The sequence below is a fragment of the Ruditapes philippinarum genome, unplaced genomic scaffold (assembly GCF_026571515.1).
Source record: "Ruditapes philippinarum isolate M1 unplaced genomic scaffold, ASM2657151v2 ctg197_1_1_1_1, whole genome shotgun sequence".
Lineage (NCBI taxonomy): Eukaryota > Metazoa > Mollusca > Bivalvia > Venerida > Veneridae > Ruditapes > Ruditapes philippinarum.
In genome coordinates this window covers 273,190-296,416 of record NW_026863178.1, presented here as the reverse complement: position 1 = coordinate 296,416, position 23,227 = coordinate 273,190, and the positions used below count along the sequence as shown (strand labels likewise).

Here is a 23,227-nt window from a genome sequence, read left to right as displayed (position 1 = left end):
TACATGTAAGTCTGTTTTGATTTAAGTAAATATCAACCTGTAAATTGCCTTAACCTGTTGAATTTTCCAAGCTATGAATTTGAAATAGTTTATTCCAAGTTAAACAGATCTGAATAACAAAATACAAAACAAGAGCCCGGTTTGAGCCGGGTGATGCTCCCCGAATAGGTTTTGGACACAGGAAAGTACACCTCTTGTAGTTTCAGAGTTATGTCCCAGGAAAAAGTTCAAAGAGCAATAATTCCAAAATTTGGCAAGGCAGAGTTACTGTTCTTTGCACTGCACTTCAAATCAATGTCATTTATCAACCTACAAAGTTTCTTGATGATATCTCTTATGATTTCAGAGTTATGTCCCAGACAACTTCAAAAAGTAAAAATAAACAAAGGGCAATAACTCCAGAATTAGGCTAGGCAGAGTTATGATTCTTGTGCACTGCACATCAACCCATTGAGATATATCTACCTACAAAGTTTCATGCTGATATCTCTTATAGTTTTACAGCTATGTCCTGGACAAGATTTTTCTAAAAGTGAAGATAATTCAAAAATGAGGCTTAACAGAGTTATGGTTCTTTTGCACTGCACCTCTCAATGAGATCTATCTACCTACAATGTTTCATCTTGATATCTCTTATAGTTTTAGAGTTATGTTCTGGACAAAGTTCAAAGTGTTAAAATTAACAAAGGGCAATAACTCCAAAATTAGGACAAAAAGAGTTATTGTTCTTATGCACTGCACATCTACCCATTGAGATCTATTCACCTACAATGTTTCATCTTGATATCTCTTATAGTTTTAGAGTTATGTTCCGGACAAAGTTTAAAGTGTTAAAATTAACAAAGGGCAATAACTCCAAAATTAGGACAAAAAGAGTTATTGTTCTTATGCACTGCACATCTACCCATTGAGATCTATTCACCTACAAAGTTTCATGTTGATATCTCTTATAGTTTTAGAGTTATGCCCCGGACAAGATTTTTCTATAAGGAAAGATAATTAAAAAACTGGGCAAAATAGAGTTATGGTTCTTTGACACTGCACTCCCCCTCAATGCCCTCTACCACTGCATGAAGTTTCAACAAATTATCTCCAAGGGTTTTCAAGTCATGCTCCGGACAAGACAACGGACGGACAGACAGACGGACGGACGGACAGACGGACAAGGCGCCGACTATATGCTCCCCCGAAATTTTTCGGGGAGCATAAAAAAAAGAGCTACCAACAGTAGAGAGCCGGGTCAGACTTTACTAGTGGCAAAGGTTTATCCCTTTTGGTTCCAGCAAATTATGATTTAACCACAGTAAAAACAATTAATGTGTATTTTTGGCAATGGGTTTTATCATATTCATCTCACTAATAGGTATTGTGTAAAATGGCATTATTCAAGAAGTCATTTGAACAGGTTTTGCTGTACTTAAATGGGATATGTATTCTCATTGATATTTGTTATGCTTATAACGTCTAACTACACAAAAATATGTTACTACACTAATAAGAATAGTTAAAGGCCCACTATGCCCCAGAAATGCATTAATTTTATTTCACAAAAGCTTTTTATTTTTGATAGTACAGTGACAGTGATTTAAAATTTTGTATGCAAGTCAAAATACTACTTTGTTTACATTTTGCTACGTTCATGACAAAATGAATAATTTCACATTAAGCGCTTTTTGTTTCAGTTTATAACCATCTAACATGCTTTAAAAGTATTATTTCAACATCATAAACCTTATGTTGCCCTTTCTATAGATGGAAAAATTTATTCGTTTCTGAGGCATAATGTGTCTTTAATGTTTTAGTCCCAACAACTTTGTTTAAGATACAACATTTTTCATGTTAAACATCCAGAAAAAAACCCAAAACATTTTAATAAATCAGGAAATGAAAAAAAAGAAGAGAAAAAAATACAAACACATAGAAAACAAAAACATTCACACTAAGTACACAAAAAACACAATAAGTGACAAAACCTAATAAATTTTGATTACAAATGTATGTGTCAACAAATTAAACCTCAACCTAACCTAGATCCTATAGTCTATTCAATATTTGAAGCACTTTAATCAATTTCAAAATGCAAACACAAAAAAGAGTTACATGTGGCCTGTTCAGACTATAAGATTAGCTCTATAATGGCCTAGCTATATACTGGCCTAGCTCTATACTGGCCTAGCTATATAATGGCCTAGCTCTATACTGTCCTAGCTCTATAATGGCCTAGCTCTATAATGACCTAGCTCTATAATGGCCTAGCTCTATACTGACCTAGCTCTATAATGACCTAGCTCTATAATGGCCTAGCTCTATACTGACCTAGCTCTATAATGGCCTAGCTCTATAATGACCTAGCTCTATAATGACCTAGCTCTATAATGGCCTAGCTCTATAATGACCTAGCTCTATAATGGCCTAGCTCTATACTGACCTAGCTCTATACTGGCCTAATTCTATAATGGCCTAGCTCTATACTGGTCTAGCTCTATACTGGCCTAATTCTATAATGGCCTAGCTCTATACTGGTCTAGCTCTATACTGGCCTAATTCTATAATGGCCTAGCTGTATACTGGCCTAGCTCTGTACTAACAGTAAAGGGTATTCACTTATGGCATCCACAGGTTAAGGGTCAGGTTAAGGGTTAAAAAATTGTGTTACTATAAATAGGAGTTGCCGAAAAATAAAACAAAACAAAAAACATTACAAAACAGTAAGAAAAGTACATGTGTATTGACCTAATATCTTTTTCATAAAATAAATGCCCATCTTATTCTACTATATGAAGTTCATCAATACATATATCAAAAACTCATCTTTTTACCCCTAAAAATAACAAAAAAGAAAAAAAGAAAAGGATATTTTGTTGATTTACCAGATCTTGTTTGTTGTGTATATATATTGTACTTTATCAGTAATTAATAAATTCGGATGACAGAATCTGGTTACCGGTAATTCAATCTGCATTATAAACAAATGATTAAGTTTTTCTCACCTGCAATTACCTGCTCATATCATATACAATTTAATTATACAGATAAAAAACATGAGTATCTATTGTTCTTATTATAATTATAAAAAACAATTAAAAAAAAAAATTTTTGTAAAACAGATATTCACAATACAAAACTAGTCATTGGTAACAACTTTGCAACAAAATTACATTATTGTATATGTATACTTATGTGACTACATAACCCTGTACTTATTGTGTATAAAATAAAATACATTTTTTGTTGTAGTATAAATGTATTTTAGAGTAAGTATTGTCAGGGAGGCTATGGTCCAACAGTAACATTATTAGTTATAAAGATCGTTGACAGGTTATATGGCCCTATATAAACGGCTATTTGTAAATATAACCCGAGCCGTTAGGCGAGGGTTATATTGCAAACAGCCATTTATATACGGCCATATAACCTGTCAACAATCTTTATAACGAATTTATAATACAGCAAGCATCATTTTTTAGAGAAAAAAGTAAGATTTCTTCATGAATCGACATAAGCCGTGTATATAAAACTATATAAACGTCACGATTATCCAATGAAAAATGACGTTACAAACGTGCAGTATTATAATATTTAACTATAAATATATAAGTTACAAGTTGATCCTGAAACCAATGTCCTGCATAATGGTTACACCTTACATATAAATGAGCCAGTTATTTATCATGGAATAATGCAATATCTCTATTACTCAAATCACTATTCCCTCTATTTGGACCAGTCCTGTAAAATCATTGTAATTTTGATCAAAATCCCTTGAAGGTATCAATTATTTCATAAAACATACACAGCAATGTGTCACTTATAAAAATCAAACACATCATCTGATTGTTTTAAACATTAAAAAAAAACAACCCAATTAACCCTGTATAATCCTACAAGTTTTTTTCCCTACAAGTATGATTACAATTAAACAAGAAAGTTAAAGTTATTCTAAAAAGATTTATATCCCACAGACACTTTTAGAGGTGATATTTAAATGATATGCTTAATAAAAATTCTATTTCACAAACATGTAATTAAGTTATCAACTTATCATATTCTACTTCATTAAAACAATACATATTAAGAGAGATGCAATTATCATAAGAAATAAAACATATATAAGTCACAATTTCATAATTATTTTATGATACAATAGGGCATGTCAACATTTCGCACAAGAAAATAACTCAACCCGCATAATCACCATTTAATCTCCTATTTTTGTTTTATTCATGAGGACCAAAAAGTCATAGCAAAGTTTATGAAAAAGAAATGGACTTTTTAATAATTTTATGATTTCTGATTAGCACATACATGTATATATACTGAATATTAATATGATGTTAATATCGGATATAAAAATAAACATTTCATTATTCCATACCTATTCTTAATCAATCAAGAGATTTCCTATTTAATAACATGATCATTAACTTCTAAATTTTAACTTTGGTGTTAGTAATACAAATTTCCAACTGAATGCTAAATGATGGGTAAGTATTCAGAAAATAATTTAATTGATATACAACTGTATCTTTAAATTGACATTATGCCCATCCAAGTGTAAATGGTCAGCGAACAGGTAAAAATAACAATAACCTGACATTTTCCAAACTTGTGTTCAATTTTATATTTTACTATGAAAAATGATCAACCTGACCAACAGAATTTTCTATAAAAATCATGCAGAATGTATCAGTACAGTAATGCTCAATTCATAGAGTGGGGCAGTCTTTTCATAATTTTGGTAGTTTTCATATTGTTTCAAACACATTTTCTACTATTAATTATTGGCCAATCATCATTATGATAGCCAATCTTTAGAAATATATGACCAAGTCAACTCAACTAGACTGAGAATAAATGAGCATAAATGTCACTTTAACACATGTCATCTTTACTATTTTAACTTCTCACAACATTTTTTTTTTCTATTAAGGTTGAATTCGTAGTTAAACTCACTAGTTCATTCAACAAGTAATACCCCTACCAGTATTTCTATAAACACTACCTTCTATAGCTATACATGTATTTAAAATAATATTCGAAATCACTGTACAACAAAAGGGAACACTTGATTATAACAGAAAAGTTGAGGGTTCAACACAACACAATTGTAATTCTATATGATAATTTTGTTAGGGTCAAGTAACAAGTGACACAGAACAATGTTAAGGTTATATACTCATAATGCAGCTTTCAAAACTTCATTATAGTGTAACAGTTCACTTAAAAAAATATATAGCACATATTTCATGTGAATTTTGGTTGAAAACTCATAATGACACTGTAAAGATCATCAGATGACTTTCAAAGTTTACTGACGATCCATGGAGTAAGACTTCATGTGTCCGTCTGTGCATTTTTTTCAGGCATAAATCAAGACAGGAGAAGAACAACCATTCTGCCATAAGTTAGCAAGATAAAGTTCTCACATGAAAGAATCTAAAATCCCTGGCAGGATGTGTTCCCACAGAAATGAGAGGCAAGTTATTTGTAGTCAGACACCTTTCTCAGTTGCCATGGAGACCTTTTAATGTTTATAAAGCTACATCTCTCATTCTGCTGCCTGTAGATTGCAAAATGTGTTTTTGAATTTTGGACAAAGAATCATTTCAAAATGCCCATATGAAAGAAATGTGTTGGTAAGATCAAATGAGGCATGCAAGAAATCATTGCTAAATGGTAAGAATCATACTTAAAATCGCAGCATAATATTTTGTTCTGTAACATATTATTCTGTTCAAATACAACAGTTAACAAGAGGGCCATGATGGCCCTCACCTGTATATAGGCCCCCGGAGCGAGGCCAGTTTAAACCCCAGGGCTTTTATTTGAGCAAACTTGGAAGACACCCATTAGAAGATGTTTCATGATGTTAAGTTTTTACTACACACATATAATGAAAAACAATGACCTCCACCCCCCCCCTTTGGCAGGGCCAATTTAAACCCAAGGGCTTTTATTTGGACAAACTTGGTAGACACCAACAAAAAGATGTTTCCTGCTTAAAATTTAACCTCTAGCTCATTGGGTTTTTTAAAAGAAGATTTTTTAAGTTTTTACTATACACATATAGTTAAAAACAATGAACAAACTTTGTAGACACTCACTAGAAGATGTTTCATGATTAATATCTAAACTCTAGCTATATGGGTTTTTTCAAAGAAGATTTTTTAAGTTTTTGCTATACACATAAAAGGAAAATCAATGACCCTCGGGGCGGGGCCAATTTTGACCCCAGGGCTTTTATTTGAACAAACTTTGTAGACACCCATTAGAACATGTTTCATGCTAAATATCTTAGTTCTAGCTCTTTGGGTTCTTTAAAAGAAGATTTTTTAAGTTTTTACTATATGCATATAGGGAAAATCAATGACCCCCTGGGGCGGGGCCAATTTTGACCCAAGGGCTTTTATTTGAACAAACTTGGTAGACACCCATTAGAAGATGTTTCATGCTAAATATCTTAGCTCTAGCTCTATGGGTTCTTTAAAAGAAGATTTTTTAAGTTTTTACTATATGCATATAGGGAAAATCAATGACCCCCTGGGGCGGGGCCAATTTTGACCCCAGGGCTTTTATTTGAACAAACTTGGTAGACACTCACTAGAATATGTTTCATGCCAAATATCTAAGCTCTAGCTCTTTGGGTTTTTTAAAAGAAGATATTTAAAGTTTTTTCTTTTGGTTGCCATGGCAACCAGAGTTCTGCATGGAATTAAATTCTTTGAACAATTTTTAAAGGTGACAACCAAAGGAACATTCCTGTGAAGTTTGGATGAAATTGGCTTAGTGGTTTATGAGGAGATGTCATTTAAAGTAAAAGTTAACGGACGGACGCCGGACGGATGGACGCCGGACGGACGGACGCCGGACGAAAAGCGATCACAAAAGCTCACCCTGTCACTTTGTGACAGGTGAGCTAAAAAGCATGGACATTCTATGAGATCAACCACAATATTTCATAAACAACATCAATTCTATGTTTTAAAATTTTGTAAAATAATTGATTAATTATAGCTAAACCCTTTTATATTATAAGGAAAAATATCCGGTACAAACGCATTGTGACGAACACTCAACAGTGGCATGGAATACATAACAATACAGTAAATAATAGATATCTTAATAATATGTTGATGACATTGACAGCTTGCCGATGGCTGATACGAGATCTTTCTCCAAATCGTACAGCGAGGAATCTATAGACACAAAGCCTGATATACCTTGTCTTTGTAGCTGTGAGGTCCACTTGGTTGATTTGTTCATGTCTAGGAGAGCTTTGGTTATCTGAGATCTTACCTCTCCTATAACAAAATAAATACATTTTTTGTGACTTGATCACTTGGTTATCTACCTTGCAGCATTAATAATATAAAATTGTGTAAAATGATAACTTCCCCTAGAATAAAATAAATAGAGGATAATTATTTCATGTTTCTTGTATGAATACAGGGTTTATTTTCATCGAGTGGTATGAAAATAATTATTTCATGAGTGAAATAAAAATGCAAACAGATTTTGTACGTTGAGTGTTTGTTTGTGCAGTGACTTATCATAGTAGTTTATCATATACAATCATTTTCATTTATAAATATTCATTTCTGTAAATAAATTTGTATATATTTTTCTGTTTGTAATTTACACACATACACTCTGCAATTTAAGGTACTACCCGCCTTGTGTACTTTTTCTAGATAAAGAAACTGTGTCTGTTATCTAGGTGAACATTTAATTTATTGTGTCATTTACAATTTTACTTTGTGTTTACTTTGTGTCTGTAGTATATTGAAACTGGCCATATACCTTTTATATTTTTGCACTGTGGGGTAAGTGCTACGCGACATTGAGTTTTGGGTCGTAGTTTGGACTTTGAAGTTTAAAGTATTTTGAACAGTTTTAATTATTGCCTACTGTCTACTGTACACTTAAGATTATTATTATACAACCTTAGTGAGATACTTAGATGAGTTTGAAACTTAGTGTTTGTAGTGGTGAGGTATAGTGTTTAGAATATATGATACATTGTTTATTTTAGTACTGTGTACAGTGAAGGTACATTTTGATTATAGCGCTAGAGTGATAAATGCGTTTAATTATATGGTGTTACACTGAAGTGTAGTGTTATAGTGCACCGTGATTAGTGAATATAGCGTTTTGTGTTTAAGGGTTGTAGTGTTACCCTTTAATGATACTTTGATATCATTGTTCTACCTCACGGTAAGATTTTACTTGTATCCTAAGTTGTTGTTGTAGTAGTGTTACAGTGTAGGAAATATACATAATAAGTTCAAGATGACTAGTGTAAATGAGTTGATGAAGGTAGGTCAGGAGTTAGGGTATACAGATGAGGCTTTGAGAAACTTTGTTAAAGAGGAGCAAGCAAGGGAGCGTGAAGAAAGACATAGTAGGTTAGAAGCTGAGAAGGAACGTTTAGAAGCTGAGAAGGATAGGTTAGAACCATAAAAATACTCTAAATAATAATTTCACCCGAAAACTCTAAATTGAACAAAAGATGATGCAATCTCATATCAATGAATATAGAGTAAAAATGATTATGTATAACTAAATTTCCACCCCTGAAGTTTGTGTGTAATTTGATAATCCCCAACAATGTATTTTGATTACTTCCCTTGTCACAAAACAAATACAATTTGTGTAAAGCAGTTTTTTGTAAGCAAAATTTTAATATTTGATTATGAACACCTTTACAACTTTGCAGGAAGTATGCCTATAAAACAAGCACTTTCTGAATTACACAAGAAGAACCTATCATATAATTATGCTTAGCTCTCACTCTCAATGCCAGACATCTGTGCATTTTAATCAGACTGTTTGCTTCCTAGTATCTTTTTAATACCAAAATCCATTAACAATCAATCTGCAGACTTTTTCGTTATGGATTTGGATAGTTTTGAATACCAGACAATTCATTCAACAAAATTTGATCTACTAACACTATTATGGGAGCTGTGTTACACTGTACTGGTGGTAAAAGCTTATCACTTTTATTTAAAGCAGCACGCCTCCAGATTCACGCTAATTTTCATGAAAATTTTGAAAATGTATTTGAATGTATAATATTGTGAAATAACCAAAAGGAAGCAATTTACACATTATCAATGGCACTTACAACCCACGTAAATTACCAAAAAGTGGTCAAAATATGCATAAATAGCCCTTACTGCGTTAGTAACGCAGTAGAAATATAGTTGTAAATACTGAAAAATCAGTCATTAACCGCACATAACATGTAAAATATTACTTGAATCTTGAATCATTTTACATTTCCTAAAATCTTAGTACATATTTCTCAAGTTTGATTTTATTGAAATATTTTGACTCATTTGGAGGCCTGCAGCTTTAACAGTGCTTTATTCAAATGATGTTACCTGAGGGTTTAAAGGTCAACCTTTTTAAAATTATTACGAATTATTGGCCATCTTGTTTGTTTTCAAATTTCTGCTACTCTTATTTTGTTCATCACATTTACCACGTTTTCAATGTAAAATACAGCAGAAGAGTTAAATGTAAAATCTCTATATTATAAACACAAATACCTGACAATCTAGTATTTAGTACTATGGGATATGTTGGCAATGGTCCAAGTGAGGTAATGACACATAGATCATCTTTATAATAAGGGTGTGCACGCAGGAAACCAGCAAGAACGTTCGAATCAACAGCTGCGACATCCACTTGGCTGTCCAACACATTTTTTATAGAAGCCAGATGAGATCCTGTAAATCAGATAAAAACATTGCATACATACTGATAAATATTAGTTTTTGGCATTGGTTTTAATTCAGTTATGTTACTATTGTTAATTCGGTGTTAAAGTATATCAATTATCATTAATATTTGTCATCCAATATTGATATAACATCAAAATGCTTTGCACTGACTGGCCAAAGAACTCAGATTTGTAAGCTGGAAAAAAAATGACCAAAGAGCATGACTGTGGCTGACAGATTGATATAGGAGATATTCATCTTAAAAAGTGGGAAATCTTTGATTTCATTTCCCTTATACAAGCTGTGACAATGATTTGCTATTCAGATACCAGGATAAATTAGGTCAGCTTACAAATAACTGTTGTCTGACCAGACCCCATACTTGTTGGTTGTTTAAAATAAGCCAATTTGGCATCAATTTGAAGCACATGACTCATGGTCTTATAACACAAATTTAGCACAATATTTAACAAAACTTCATAAGGTCTATAGTATATAATAGAGCTGTCATTGATCCATTGCAAAGCATACTGATGATACATTTTTATCGGATGACAAATATCAGCTTGTTTGTTTGTTTCATTTTACCCCTTTTCCCAACAGTATTTCAGTCATATAGGCGGGTAGTTTCCTAACCATCATTCTTGGAGAGTTACACCAGTACTAGACTACCTTCCTCTGCGCTAAACTACCAAAGCATCTTCCGGGGATCGAACCCACGCCAGAAAGGTAACTGGATTAGAAGTCATCGACTCTAACCACTCGACCACGGAGGCGGTGATGACAAATATCAGCAATACACTGATATATCCATATATACTCCTATATAATTCACTTTCGTTCCTGTTTAAATGATTTTAGTAAAATATATGTTCTGTTTGTATATATTTTCAGTGAATTTTCATAATTCATAGACATTAAAATAATGAATAAAAATTATCAATTTTTTCAAAAAAATTTCGAAAAAAATATCAACAATACTTCGATATCCTCTATATCGATGACAGCTTATATGATAATCAACAAAACTTTACACGGAATAAATTTTAAACTTATCTCAGTAATATAAAACTATTCTCACCTGACTCATAAAGATTTCCAAAGAAGGAAGCATTAAAGCCAAGTTTCTTCAGCTGTTCCAACATACAGATACTAGCAGATATAGACTTGCCGGAACTATAGCCGAACGTATGACCTCTCAGATCATGTAACTCTTTATACTTTAACCTGCAGCAGAAGGTAAGTTTAGAGAATATGAATATTAAGGTAATATCTAAATGGTGAGGTTCATTCTAACATTTAGAAAGATCCTGCAACGAATGGCAGAATCATGGGACTACAATGTCAAAGCAAGAGCACCCCAAATGCGGGGCATTTTATATGCCCTAATGTTTATTTGTTTGAATAAACAAAATTAATCTTTTAATTAGGGTAGAGAGACCTAATTATGCTACTACAATCTTCAAATGATGACATCATAAGATGTAGGACAAACAGATAATTGCAAAAATTTCAGATTTTTACAAAGTGCCAGATCGCTGCCATCCTTTCAAAATATAAGGTGTGTGTTTACCTCAAGTATCCTTATGATTTATAATTGGTATTCCTACACATAGAATTAAATTATACACATGTATTATTAAGGGCTGCTAAGATAATATCTGAGATTTTGGTGAATAAACTTGAGGAAGAACCATCATTAGGATTCTATGAAAGAATATATACTATAAAAATATTTTACTATTTTCAGAATCATATTTAAAGATTAAACAAGGATGTTTTGTCACCATTGTTTCTAGCAAATATCACAAATGTTACAAATAAACAACACATTTCTCTTTGAGAAGTGAAACCTCTCTACCAAGCAACCCTCTGTTCAGCTGTAACCTCTTTAAAACAACCAACTGTAACAAACCTTTCACATATATAAGACTTTCACAATAAAGTAAACCTCTCCAGTGTCTATTCTAGGAGGGGGGATTGGGTGTTTGAGATATCCCCCCCCCCCCCCCAATTTAATCAGAGGCAGGGAGGAAATTTTACATAAAGAAAGAAGGAAAAAGATCAACAAATGTAATAATAAAAATCCCCCATTTTCAAATCCTAGAATAGACAATGACACTCTTTAGCAAGAATTTCACAACCAAAATCTTTGTCTCTCCAAAGGGTGTTGCTATGCACATGTTATACTGTATTATAATTTAATGGCCTCACTTACTTGTTTCTAGCGTTGATGATAATGTCACTGTAGTACACAGCTCTTCCTGAATTTTTAGGATGAACGTGGACTGCTCCAGCACCACAAACTTCTATAAATTTGTTGCCATGCTCAATCAGTCGGAGGTAGTCACTGCTCTCCATAAAGCCTAAAAAAACATAAAGTCTAGAAAAAATTAGCATTCCTTTTGACTAATGAAAAATATATTTCCTGACCATATTTCTCACCTCGTTTGCTTTCTTTTTTATTTAGGGCCAAAGCAAAAAGCATATGCCACTGACTGACTGTTGTACATTCAGGGATTGTCAGTCAGGGATTTACATGCGACAGGGCATTGTGTAAAAAGGAATGCTTTTCTCCCATGACATAACATGTTAAAAACAAGTGTAAAAAGTATTTTAGTATGAAATTTGGTTTCTCTGTAAGCTTACTGAATAATATGTCAATGAAGATACGTTATAATTAAACAAAATATTGGTTACAGTACTCATACTCATTTTGTACAATATGTTGACAGTTGTATTAGTGCATGTTTTCAAAGATGTTGTTTGTTTACCAGGAAATACCTTGGCATATGTTATTTGATTATTTAATTCAATTTAAATGGCATTAATGATAACATTCAGTGTTGGGTGCATATTAAATTGTGATCATATTTGCATTTTTTGTTAATTCTAGATTATGGTTTTATATTATGAACAGCAAAACAAACATAATATTTTTCTGTTTTCTTTTATTTCCATGGATGATTCACCTGATGAACATTTTATAAATTTGTGTTTTATATTCTGATATGTACAATCAAGGACATATCTATCAATGGTCATTATATAGTTATTATAGTTGTAGTTCTTAATGTCATTTTTATTTGTATGCTTATTTTAATATGATCACATTTCTAGCGTAAATAAAAGAAAAAAAACACTTGAAAAAACAAGAGCTTTCAGAGGACAGAATGCTTGACTTTTTTCAGTGCTTTATGGTAAAACAATTAAGAGCAGAAAAGTGAGTTGAAAACCATTCACTTTTTGGTGCTAAAAAGCTCTATTATCTGTGATATTGCCGCCATTATTTTTGCAACATCACAGAGGGCAGAATTTATGATTACAAGGGCATAACTACATTTTTGAAAATTTTACAGTAGAGTAAAAAAACTAACTCATTTTCTTGTTTCTGTATATTCCCATTACATTACTTTGTTTTGTTACATGAAAGTATACATTCTAAATATAACTTATAACAACATCAAAATGAATTATGCAAAAAACACTTTATTTGCCATTTTATTATTTATGCCTTTGTTGCATAACTTTACATATAATTTGATAGATAAGATTATAATTATGCAATAAGGGTGTAAGTATACTTACGCCCATATTGCAGTAAGATTTACATTAAACATGGGCATTTTTTGTTATGCAATATGGTACCATGTCTACATATAATTCAATCAAAATAGGATAGTTAACTTTTTCAATGATTTTTCAAGAAATACCTAAAAGACTACATCAATATATTTACAATTCTAAAATGTGACATCGAAATTTATACCTTCTGATGTATTATTCAGAACTTAATTATATGATAAATGCCTAACTAATTTAATTCAATATATTGAAATATATGTTAAAATTTTTATTCATTTAAGTTTTAATTTATTCTTATTAGAAATAAATTTAGCATACAATTAAATTAATTAAGTGCAAAATTTCATATATGAAAGAAAAATTAAAATCCTTTCATGCACACTGAGGTTTCAGAGCGGACACGACCACCACTGTCTATATGTATAAAGCTGGATGGACTGACTGACAGACAGACAGTTTGATTTTAATATGCCACCCTTCGGGGGCATAAAAACAAACAAGCAGTTAGAGGTGATGGGCTAAACTCTCTGCCGAAGGGGCCCTCCTTGAGAAAAACAAGATAGCAATTAATCTTACCAATATCAACCTCGTTATCCGTGAAAGGATCGGTCCTGTCTGCAGGAGGTCCCGGCCATCTTGACTCGTACCTCAGATATGCATCTCTCCCTGTTACCTCTTCCAGGTAGTTCATTAATGTCTCAAATATCTCTACTGGAATCCCTGGTGACAAATAGGTAACCAGTCGTAATTTCTCCTTGGAGTCTGACATTTCTTCAGCTGTTAAAGTACTGCCACAGAATTTCTAAATCTGTTAAAAAAAAACCAAATAACAGACTGCCTTAAAGCTCTTGCAAAGAAAATATTGATGCGCCTTAAGCAGAAATGTTAAAATTAAGTTACATAAAACGATCAATGATCAAGAGCAATTCTACAACAGTCTTCTATAATTAGCTTCACCTTGATATCATGACACTCATTAACAGCAGAGTGCAGATTGAGTTTCATCATTTAATTAACCCTTTCCACCATAAATATCTTAATGGACTTGTCCATCTTTCAATCTGGACAAAACTATTCACCATTTTTAGGGACAATTTCAAAATGTACTTATTGAACAGTGCAGACCAGGATAAGATGACAAAGATGAGACAGCTGATCTCGGTCTGCACTTGTCTCATGGGTAAATACAATCAACACCAGCCGCCTAATGGTTTGAAAAAGATATTCATATCATCAGGTAAGACGACGTAGCTATTGTAAATCTAATATACATGTAAATAATGAATAAACAAAATCCTAGAACTTATAGTTAATTATATCTTTTTTCAATGGATCATTCCATTCTATAGCAATGAAAAAATGTAGCCTATTCATGGTTAGGTCATTTACTAACAAACAGTATTATAAATCACAAACAAAACCATTGTGTTTTTTGTTTACAACATATCGATAAGTGACTATGTATTTTCCTAGAGTATTGTCCGTTGATATTAAAGGGACTCCACTGTTGATATTAAAGGGACTCCACTGAGGTGTTTTGACATGACGAGACTGGAAATATTTTCCCAAGATTCATAGTCTGTTTTATATAGGTCTAGACCAATAACTTGTGTGTAAAATTTCAAATCATTCACTCACCTTGTTTTTCCAGAATAATTATTCAAATTGTAAAAAATTCTCAAATTTGGCAAAGAATAGCAAATCAATATGATTTTCAATTTATTTCTAAATATGTTTCATAATTATCTTATCTTATCTCATCAAGGAGAAGAATTCTTTAAGACCTAGTCTTTCCTTCTAATCCTCTTCTTTGAATATTGTCAAATTTTGTATGTGTATATATTTCAAATGTTATTATGTAAATATTCTGAGAATAAATATGTTTAAACTTAATTATCTTTTGCATATCTTCCTGTTAAAGTGCCCAAGCTGATCTATGTAAGAAATATAAACTTTATGTTTTTCAGTTTTTGACCTCAGCAGGGCATGATCATAGATTAATACCAGTTTTGTGGTGGCCCATGAGGAAATGCTAAACGTCAAATATCTAAGAATTGTAGTTACACATGATAAGACTCAAATAAATTTTCTTAGAAATCTGCATAAAATATGTGACCCTCGGGTTGGAAAAATTTTGACCCCAGGGGCATGATTTATACAAGTTTTGTGCCGGCAAAAAATACAATGTTACATGACAAAAATCTAAGCTCCAGTATTGTAGTTTCACACGATAAGACTTAAGTGTGACCCTGGGGTTGGGCAAATATTAACCCAAGGGGCATGATTTATATCAAATTTGTAGAGGTCAACAAGGCAATGCTTATGACAAATATTTAAACTCTAGGCATTGTAGTTTCACAGAATAAGATTCTCATACAAGACTTTATCAACTAACTGATGGGGCCAATACTGACCCAAGGGGCATGATTTATAATTTTTTTGCAGGCCAAAAAGGCAATGCTACAGCTCAGGGCATTGTATTTTTACAAAATCAGAAAAAAACTATATGAACTAAGTGACCCCCATTGCAGGACCAATATTGACCCAAGGGCCACCATTTTAATACCAGTTACAATTTGTGGTCAACAGAGTGATATTACATGCAAAATATCTAACTCTGGGTATTGTGGTTTCACAAAATCACAGGGGGGAATCATGGACTTAGTATAGCAATATCCATGAGAAAATGGCCACTGCTGAGCACCAGTAAGTTCCTAATATTAGGTTAAATCAAAGTGACGAACGTTTCTTTACTCCAAACAAAACCTAGAGTATCATATGCACGGAAATTTTCTTCAAATGACAATACAAAGTGCATTATCCAGCATTCTGTGGTTTTTGGAAGCATGTTTGAATTGTGTGAAAATCACAGATGCAGCGATAGTAATTCGCAAGAAGCGGTATAATTTGGTACCAAAATAAATGAAAATAAGATTTCTTTCTGTACTTAAGACACCAAATTAATCATTTTATTGACATCTGTTTTCGTAGAAGTCAATATAAAACTACAAATGTTTTGTGAGTAAAACGAACAATTTCTAGATAGTGCAGGCCAAAAAAGGCAAAAAATATTTTATTAGATACATGTATATAGCTTTATACCCTCTAATCTTATTTTGAAGCTCCCAATTACAGAGTAATAAATGAAGGCAACTAAAATAAAAATATAATTTAAATTTAAATGAAAGAAATAATATCATATGATGCATATCTTTGAATTGTGATAAATCAATAATTTTATAATTTTAAATTTACCTATAGATTGCCTGACAACAAACACTCACATGTATATCCTGTTTGGGCTACTCAAATTTCTACCTTACATCCTTGTACTCGCTACTCAAACTTGAGATTTTTGCTCCATTAAACATGAAATACTCATGGTACAAATTTGTACAACATTTTTAACTATCTTTTATACTGCTTCATTATAAAACTTAGTTTAAACCAGTTAAATTATGTATGATTCAACTTGAAAATGCCTTTTTTTCAAATTAAGAACTAACCTTCTTGATTATTAGAGAATTTTTAGAATGAAACTTCAAAATTAAACAACCAACCACATTGAAATAAAATTCTGGTTTGGGAAAATAAGCTTCTTACCGCTGACATTATTTTATACTGGTGGCATTATTTTATACTGGTGGCATTTTTTTATACTGGTGGCATTATTCTGTACAGGTGTCATTTTTTATATTGGCTGCATTATTTTATATTGGTGGCATTTCATTAAAGGTTGGAATTATTTTATATTGGTGGCATTATTCTATACTACTGGTGTTATTCTATACTGGTGGCATTATTTTATACTTGTGGCATTATTCTGTACGTGTGGCATTATTTCATACTGGTGGCAATATTTTATACTAGTGGCGTTATTCTATACAGTGAATGGTGGCATTGTTCTATGCTGGTGGCATTTATTTATACTTGTGGCATTGTTCTGTACGTGTGGTATTATTTCATACTGGTGGCAATATTTTATACTAGTGGCATTATTCTATACTGGTGGCATTGTTCTATGCTGGTGGCATTATTTTATACTCGATGCATTATTCTGTATGTGTGGCATTATTTCATACTGGTGGCAATATTTTATACTATAGTGGCTTTATTCTATACTGGTGGCATTGTTCTATGCTGGTGGCATTTTTTTATACTTGTGGAATTATTTTGTACTTGTGGCATTGTACTAAACTGCTGGCATTATTCAGTACTGGATGCATTATTTTATACTGGTGGCATTGTTCTATATTGGTGGCATTATTATATACTGGAAGCATTATTCTATGCTGGTGGCACTTTTCTATATTTGTGGCATTATTCTATACTGGTGGCATGGTTCTATACTGGTGGCATTATTTCATTTTTGTGGCATTATTCTATACTAGTGGCTTTATTCTCCACTGGTGGCATGGTTCTTTGCTGGTGGCATTATTTTATACTTGATGCATTATTCTGTACATGTGGCATTATTTCATACTGGTGGCAATATTTTATACTAGTGTCTTTATTCTATACTGGTGGCATTGTTCTATGCTGGTGGCATTTTTTTATACTTGTGGAATTATTTTGTACTTGTGGCATGGTTCTATACCGGTGGCATTGTTCTATACTGCTGGCATTATTCTGAACTGGTGGCATTATTTTATACTGGTGGCATTGTTCTATACTGGTGGCATTATTATATACAGGTAGCACTATTATATATTTGTGGCATTATTCCATACTGGTGGCATTTTTTTATACTGGTGGCATCTTTCTATACTGGTGGCAATATTCTATGCTGGAAGAATTATTCTACGCTGGTGGCACTTTTCTATATGTGTGGCATTATTCTATACTGGTGATATTATTCTATACTGGAGGCATTATTCCATAATGATGGCATGGGTGGCATTATTCTATACTGGTGGCATTATTCTATACTGGTGGCATTATTCTATACTGGTGGCATTATTCTATACTGGTGGCATTATTCTATACTGGTGGCATTATTCTATACTGGTGGCATTATTCTATACTGGTGGCATTATTCTATACTGGTGGCATTATTCTATACTGGTGGCATTATTTGATACTTGTGGCATTATTCTATGCTAGTGGCATTATTCTCCACTGGTGGCATGGTTCTATACTGGTGGCATAATTCTGTACTGGTGGCATTATTTTATACTGGTGGCATTTCTTTTATACTGATAGCATTATTTTATACTGGTGGCATTGTTCTATCCTGGTGGCATTATTCTATACTGGTGGCATTATTCTATACTGGTGGCATTATTATATACTGGTGGCATTATTCAATACTGTTGGCATAATTCTATACTGGTGACATTTTTCTATACTTGTGGCATGGTACTAAACTGGTGGCATTATTTTATACTGATAGCTTTATTTTATACTGGTGGCATTGTTTTATACTGGTTGCATTATCATATACTGGTGGCATTATTCAATACTGTTGGCATAATTCTATACTGGTGGCATTATTTTAAACTGATAGCATTATTTTATACTGATGGCATTATTTTATACTGATGGCATTATTTAAATATTGGTGGCATAATTTTATACTGGTGGCATTTTTCTATACTGATGACATTTTTTATACTCAAAGCATTATACTATACTGGTGGCATTATTTTATACTGGTGGCATTATTTTATACTGGTGGCATTATTCTATACTGGTGGCATTATTTTATACTGGTGGCATTATTCTATACTGGTGGCATTATTCTGTACTGGTGGCATTATTCTGTACTGGTGGCATTATTTTATACTGGTGGCATTATTTTATACTGGTGGCATTATTCTTTACTGGTGGCATTATTCTGTACTGGTGGCATTATTCTATATTGGTGGCATTATTTAATACTGGTGGCATTATTCAATACTGGTGGCATTATTCTATACTGGCAGCATTATTTCATACTGGTGGCATTATATATACTGATGGCATTATTCTATACTGGGGGCATTTCTTTATACTGGTGGCATTATTCTGTACTGGTGGCATTATTCTATACTGGTGGCATTATTCTATACTGGTGGCATTATTCTATACTGGTGGCATTATTCTATACTGGTGGCATTATTCTATACTGGTGGCATTATTCTATACTGGTGGCATTATTTTATACTGGTGGCATTATTTTATACTGGTGGCATTATTCTATACTGGTGGCATTATTTAATACTGGTGGCATTATTCTATACTGGTGACACTATTCTATACTGGTGGCATTATTTTATACTGGTGGCATTATTTTATACTGATGGCATTATTCTATACTGGTGGCATTTATTCTATATTTGTGGCAGTATTCTATACTGGTGGCATTATTTTATACTGGTGGCATGGTTCTATACTGATGGCATTATTATTTTGTGCTGGCATTATTTTATACTGGTGGCATTATTTTATGTTGGCAGCATTATTTGATACTGGTGGCATTATTATAATGGTGGCATTATTCTATACTGGTGGCATTGTTTTATACCATTGGCATTGTTTTATACCGGTGGCATTATTCTATATTGGTTGCTTTATTTTATATTGATTGCATTATTTTATACTGGTGACATTATTCTATACTGGTGGCTTTATTTGATACTGGTGGCATTATTTTAAACTGGTGGCTTTATTCTATATTGATGGTATTATTTTAAAATGGTGGCATTCTTTTATACTGGTGGCATTATTCTATACTGGTTGCATTATTCAATACTGGTGGCATTATTTTATACTGATGGCATTATTTTATCCTTATGGCATTATTCTATACTGGTGGCATTATTTTATACTGGTGGAATTATTTTATACTTATGACATTATTCTATACTGGTTGCATTATTTTAAACTGGTGGCATTATCTTATACTTGTGGCATTATTCTACACTGGTGGCATTATTCTATACTAGTGGCATTATTCTATACTGGTGGCATTATTCTATACTAGTGGCATTATTCTGTACTGGTGACATGGTTCTATACTGGTGGCATTGTTCTGTACTGGTGGCATTATTCTGTACTGATGGCATTATTTTATACTGGTGGCATAATTTTATACTGGTGGCATGGTTCTATACTGTTGGCATTATTCTATACTGGTGGCATTATTTTATACTGGTGTCATTATAATTTACTGATAGCATTATTTAACACTGGTGGCATTATTCTATACCGGTGGCATTATTCTATACTGATGGCATATTTTTATACTGGTGGCATTATATTTTACTGGTGGCATAATTTTATACTGGTGGCATTATTCTATACTGGTGGCATTATTCTATACTGGTGGCATTATTCTTAACTGGTTGCATTATTGTATACTGGTGGCATTATTTTATACTGGTGGCATTATAATTTACTGATAGCATAATTTAATACTGGTGGCATTATTCTATACCGGTGGCATTTTTCTATACTTGTGGCATTATTCTATACTGATGGCATTATTTTATAATGGTTGCATTGTTCTATACTGGTGGCATTATTTCATACTGTTGGCATTATTTTATACTGGCAGCATTATTCTATATTGGTGGCATTATTCTATAATGGTGGCATTTTTTATTCTCAAAGCATTATACTATACTGGTGGCATTATACTATACTTGTGGCATTATTCTGTACTGGTGACATTTTTTCATACTAGTGGCATTATCTAATATTCGTGGCAATTTTCTATACCGGCTGCATTATTTTATACTTGTGGCATTACTTTATACTTGTGGCATTATTTAATACTGGTGGCATTATTCTATACTACTGGTGTTATTTTATCCTTATGGCATTATTCTATACTTGTGGCATTATTTTATACTGGTGGTGTTATTTTATACTGGTGGCATTATTTTATACTTATGGCATTATTCTATACTGGTGGCATTATTCTATACTGGTGGCATTATTCTATACTGGTGGCATTATTCTATACTGGTGGCATTATTCTATACTGGTGGCATTATTTTATACTGGTGGCATTATTCTATACTGGTGGCATTATTCTATACTGGTGGCATTATTCTATACTGGTGGCATTATTCTATACTGGTGGCATTATTTTATACTGGTGGCATTATTCTATACTGGTGGCATTATTTTATACTGGTGGCATTATTCTATACTGGTGGCATTATTTTATACTGGTGGCATTATTCTATACTGGTGGCATTGTTTTATACTGGTGGCATTATTCTATAATGGTAACATTTTCTGTACTGAAGCCATTATTTTATACTGGTGGGCAGTGATGGCATTATTTTATACTGGTGGCTTGGTTCTATAATGGTAGCATTTTCTATACTGAAGCCATTATTTTATACTGGTGGCACAATTCTATATACTGTTAGGATAATTCTATACTGGTCATGCTGGTGGCATTATTTTATGTTGGTGGCATTATTTTATACCAGTAGCATTAAAAAATATACTGGTAGCATTATTTAATACTGGAGTCATTATTTGATACTGGTGGCATGATATTATTTTGATAATATTATTCTTTACTGCTTGCATTATTTTATACTGCTGACATTATTCTATATTGGTGGCATTATTTTATACTAGTGCATTATTTGATACTGGTGGCATTATACTTTGATAGCATATTATTCTTTACTGCTGGCAGTCTTCTTCACTGGTGATATATCTTCTACACTGGAGGCATTATTTTACACTTGTTGCATTATTTTATATTGGTGTCCTTTTCTATGGTGGCATAATGATATACTGGTGACATTATTCTGTACTGGTGGCATTTTCTATATTGGTGGCATTATTCTATATTGGTGGCATTATTGTATACTTGTGGCATTTTCTATATTGGTGGCATATTCTATACTTGTGGAATTATTATTAATACAGTAAAATAAAATACTGGTGGCATTATTTTATACTGGTGGCATTAATATTATTATTCTATAATTGGTGGTTATATATCATAATGAGGTGTTATTTTAACTGGTTGCATTATTCATTGTTACATTAACATTGTAAATGAGACAAGTTGTATATCTGTATGCTGACTCTGAAATCCTTGATTAAGCCATCATATTGTTTTGAATCTATTAAGCTACTATGTCATACATTCAATAACATTATTCTTAAAAAATGAATATCAATACAACTTCTTTACTAATATCAGTTATCCTACTTATTGTCTTTAAATTAACAGATAAATTGTCTATAAAATTATGGATGGTTGATAAATACAGACTGTTCCATGACTATTCTGAAATCCTAGACCTGGTTATGGTACAAGCACGATGACACTATCACTCGGTTCATGCATGATACATGTAGCTTTAAAAATACACAATTACAAAACTAATATTAAAATTAACCTACAGCTTATAAAGCCTATCAGAAAAGAAAATCTTACCTAAATACCCTAAATCGTAAAAAGACTTGAATATATATTGATGACTACGATATACCGACCCAGTCCAAACAGCAAAATGAAAGTAGCGCGAGCCGATCTGTCAAATTCGAGGTCACTGCAAATTGGTAACGATTCGTCCCAATGACAATTCGCCCTATTTAACGACTCGTCCCACTTTAGTAGGCAAAGATAACCTACGAAAGTGCCATTGACGAAAGTGCAAGCATTTCCAGAAGGGTCCTTACCTCACAGACACTTGGGGTTTGGAGCTCAAAACGCCTTTAAGATCCAAATAAAATGCGTCTTTGCCAATCCCAGCACATGTACTGATATAATAATTATTATAGATGTTGAAATATGATTTTTTTTCAAAACGGCTTATATTAAGTTTTTTTTTATATATATGATCAGTACATGTGCTGGGACAAACTCCTCACAGTGATTGCCCCCCTTTGCAGCATTACTGTACTGATCAGGGGAAGTAACCGCTGCGGGGAGTTTGGTGCTGGGATTGACAAAT

At 32.6% G+C, this 23,227-nt stretch overlaps 1 protein-coding gene across 3 annotated transcripts; it reads right to left on the bottom strand.

Annotated features, from left to right (window-relative positions):
• Positions 1-6,112: 6,112 nt before the first annotated feature.
• LOC132721365 (uncharacterized) lies at positions 6,113-22,854 on the bottom strand. Of its 3 annotated transcripts, none has more exons than XM_060705652.1 (6): positions 16,569-16,673; positions 13,890-14,121; positions 11,947-12,094; positions 10,810-10,955; positions 9,555-9,734; positions 6,113-7,301 (listed from the first exon to the last, which is right to left on the bottom strand). In XM_060705652.1, the coding sequence occupies exons 2-6, from the start codon at positions 14,080-14,082 to the stop codon at positions 7,120-7,122; spliced, it is 849 nt and encodes a 282-aa protein (XP_060561635.1). In that variant the 5' UTR covers positions 14,083-14,121; positions 16,569-16,673; the 3' UTR covers positions 6,113-7,119. The 3 variants fall into 3 exon arrangements, with proteins under 3 accessions (XP_060561635.1, XP_060561636.1, XP_060561634.1); XM_060705653.1 differs by having other exon boundaries at positions 16,598-16,622; XM_060705651.1 differs by lacking the exon at positions 16,569-16,673 and adding an exon at positions 22,708-22,854 and having other exon boundaries at positions 6,114-7,301.
• Between the last annotated feature and the right edge of the window lie 373 nt (positions 22,855-23,227).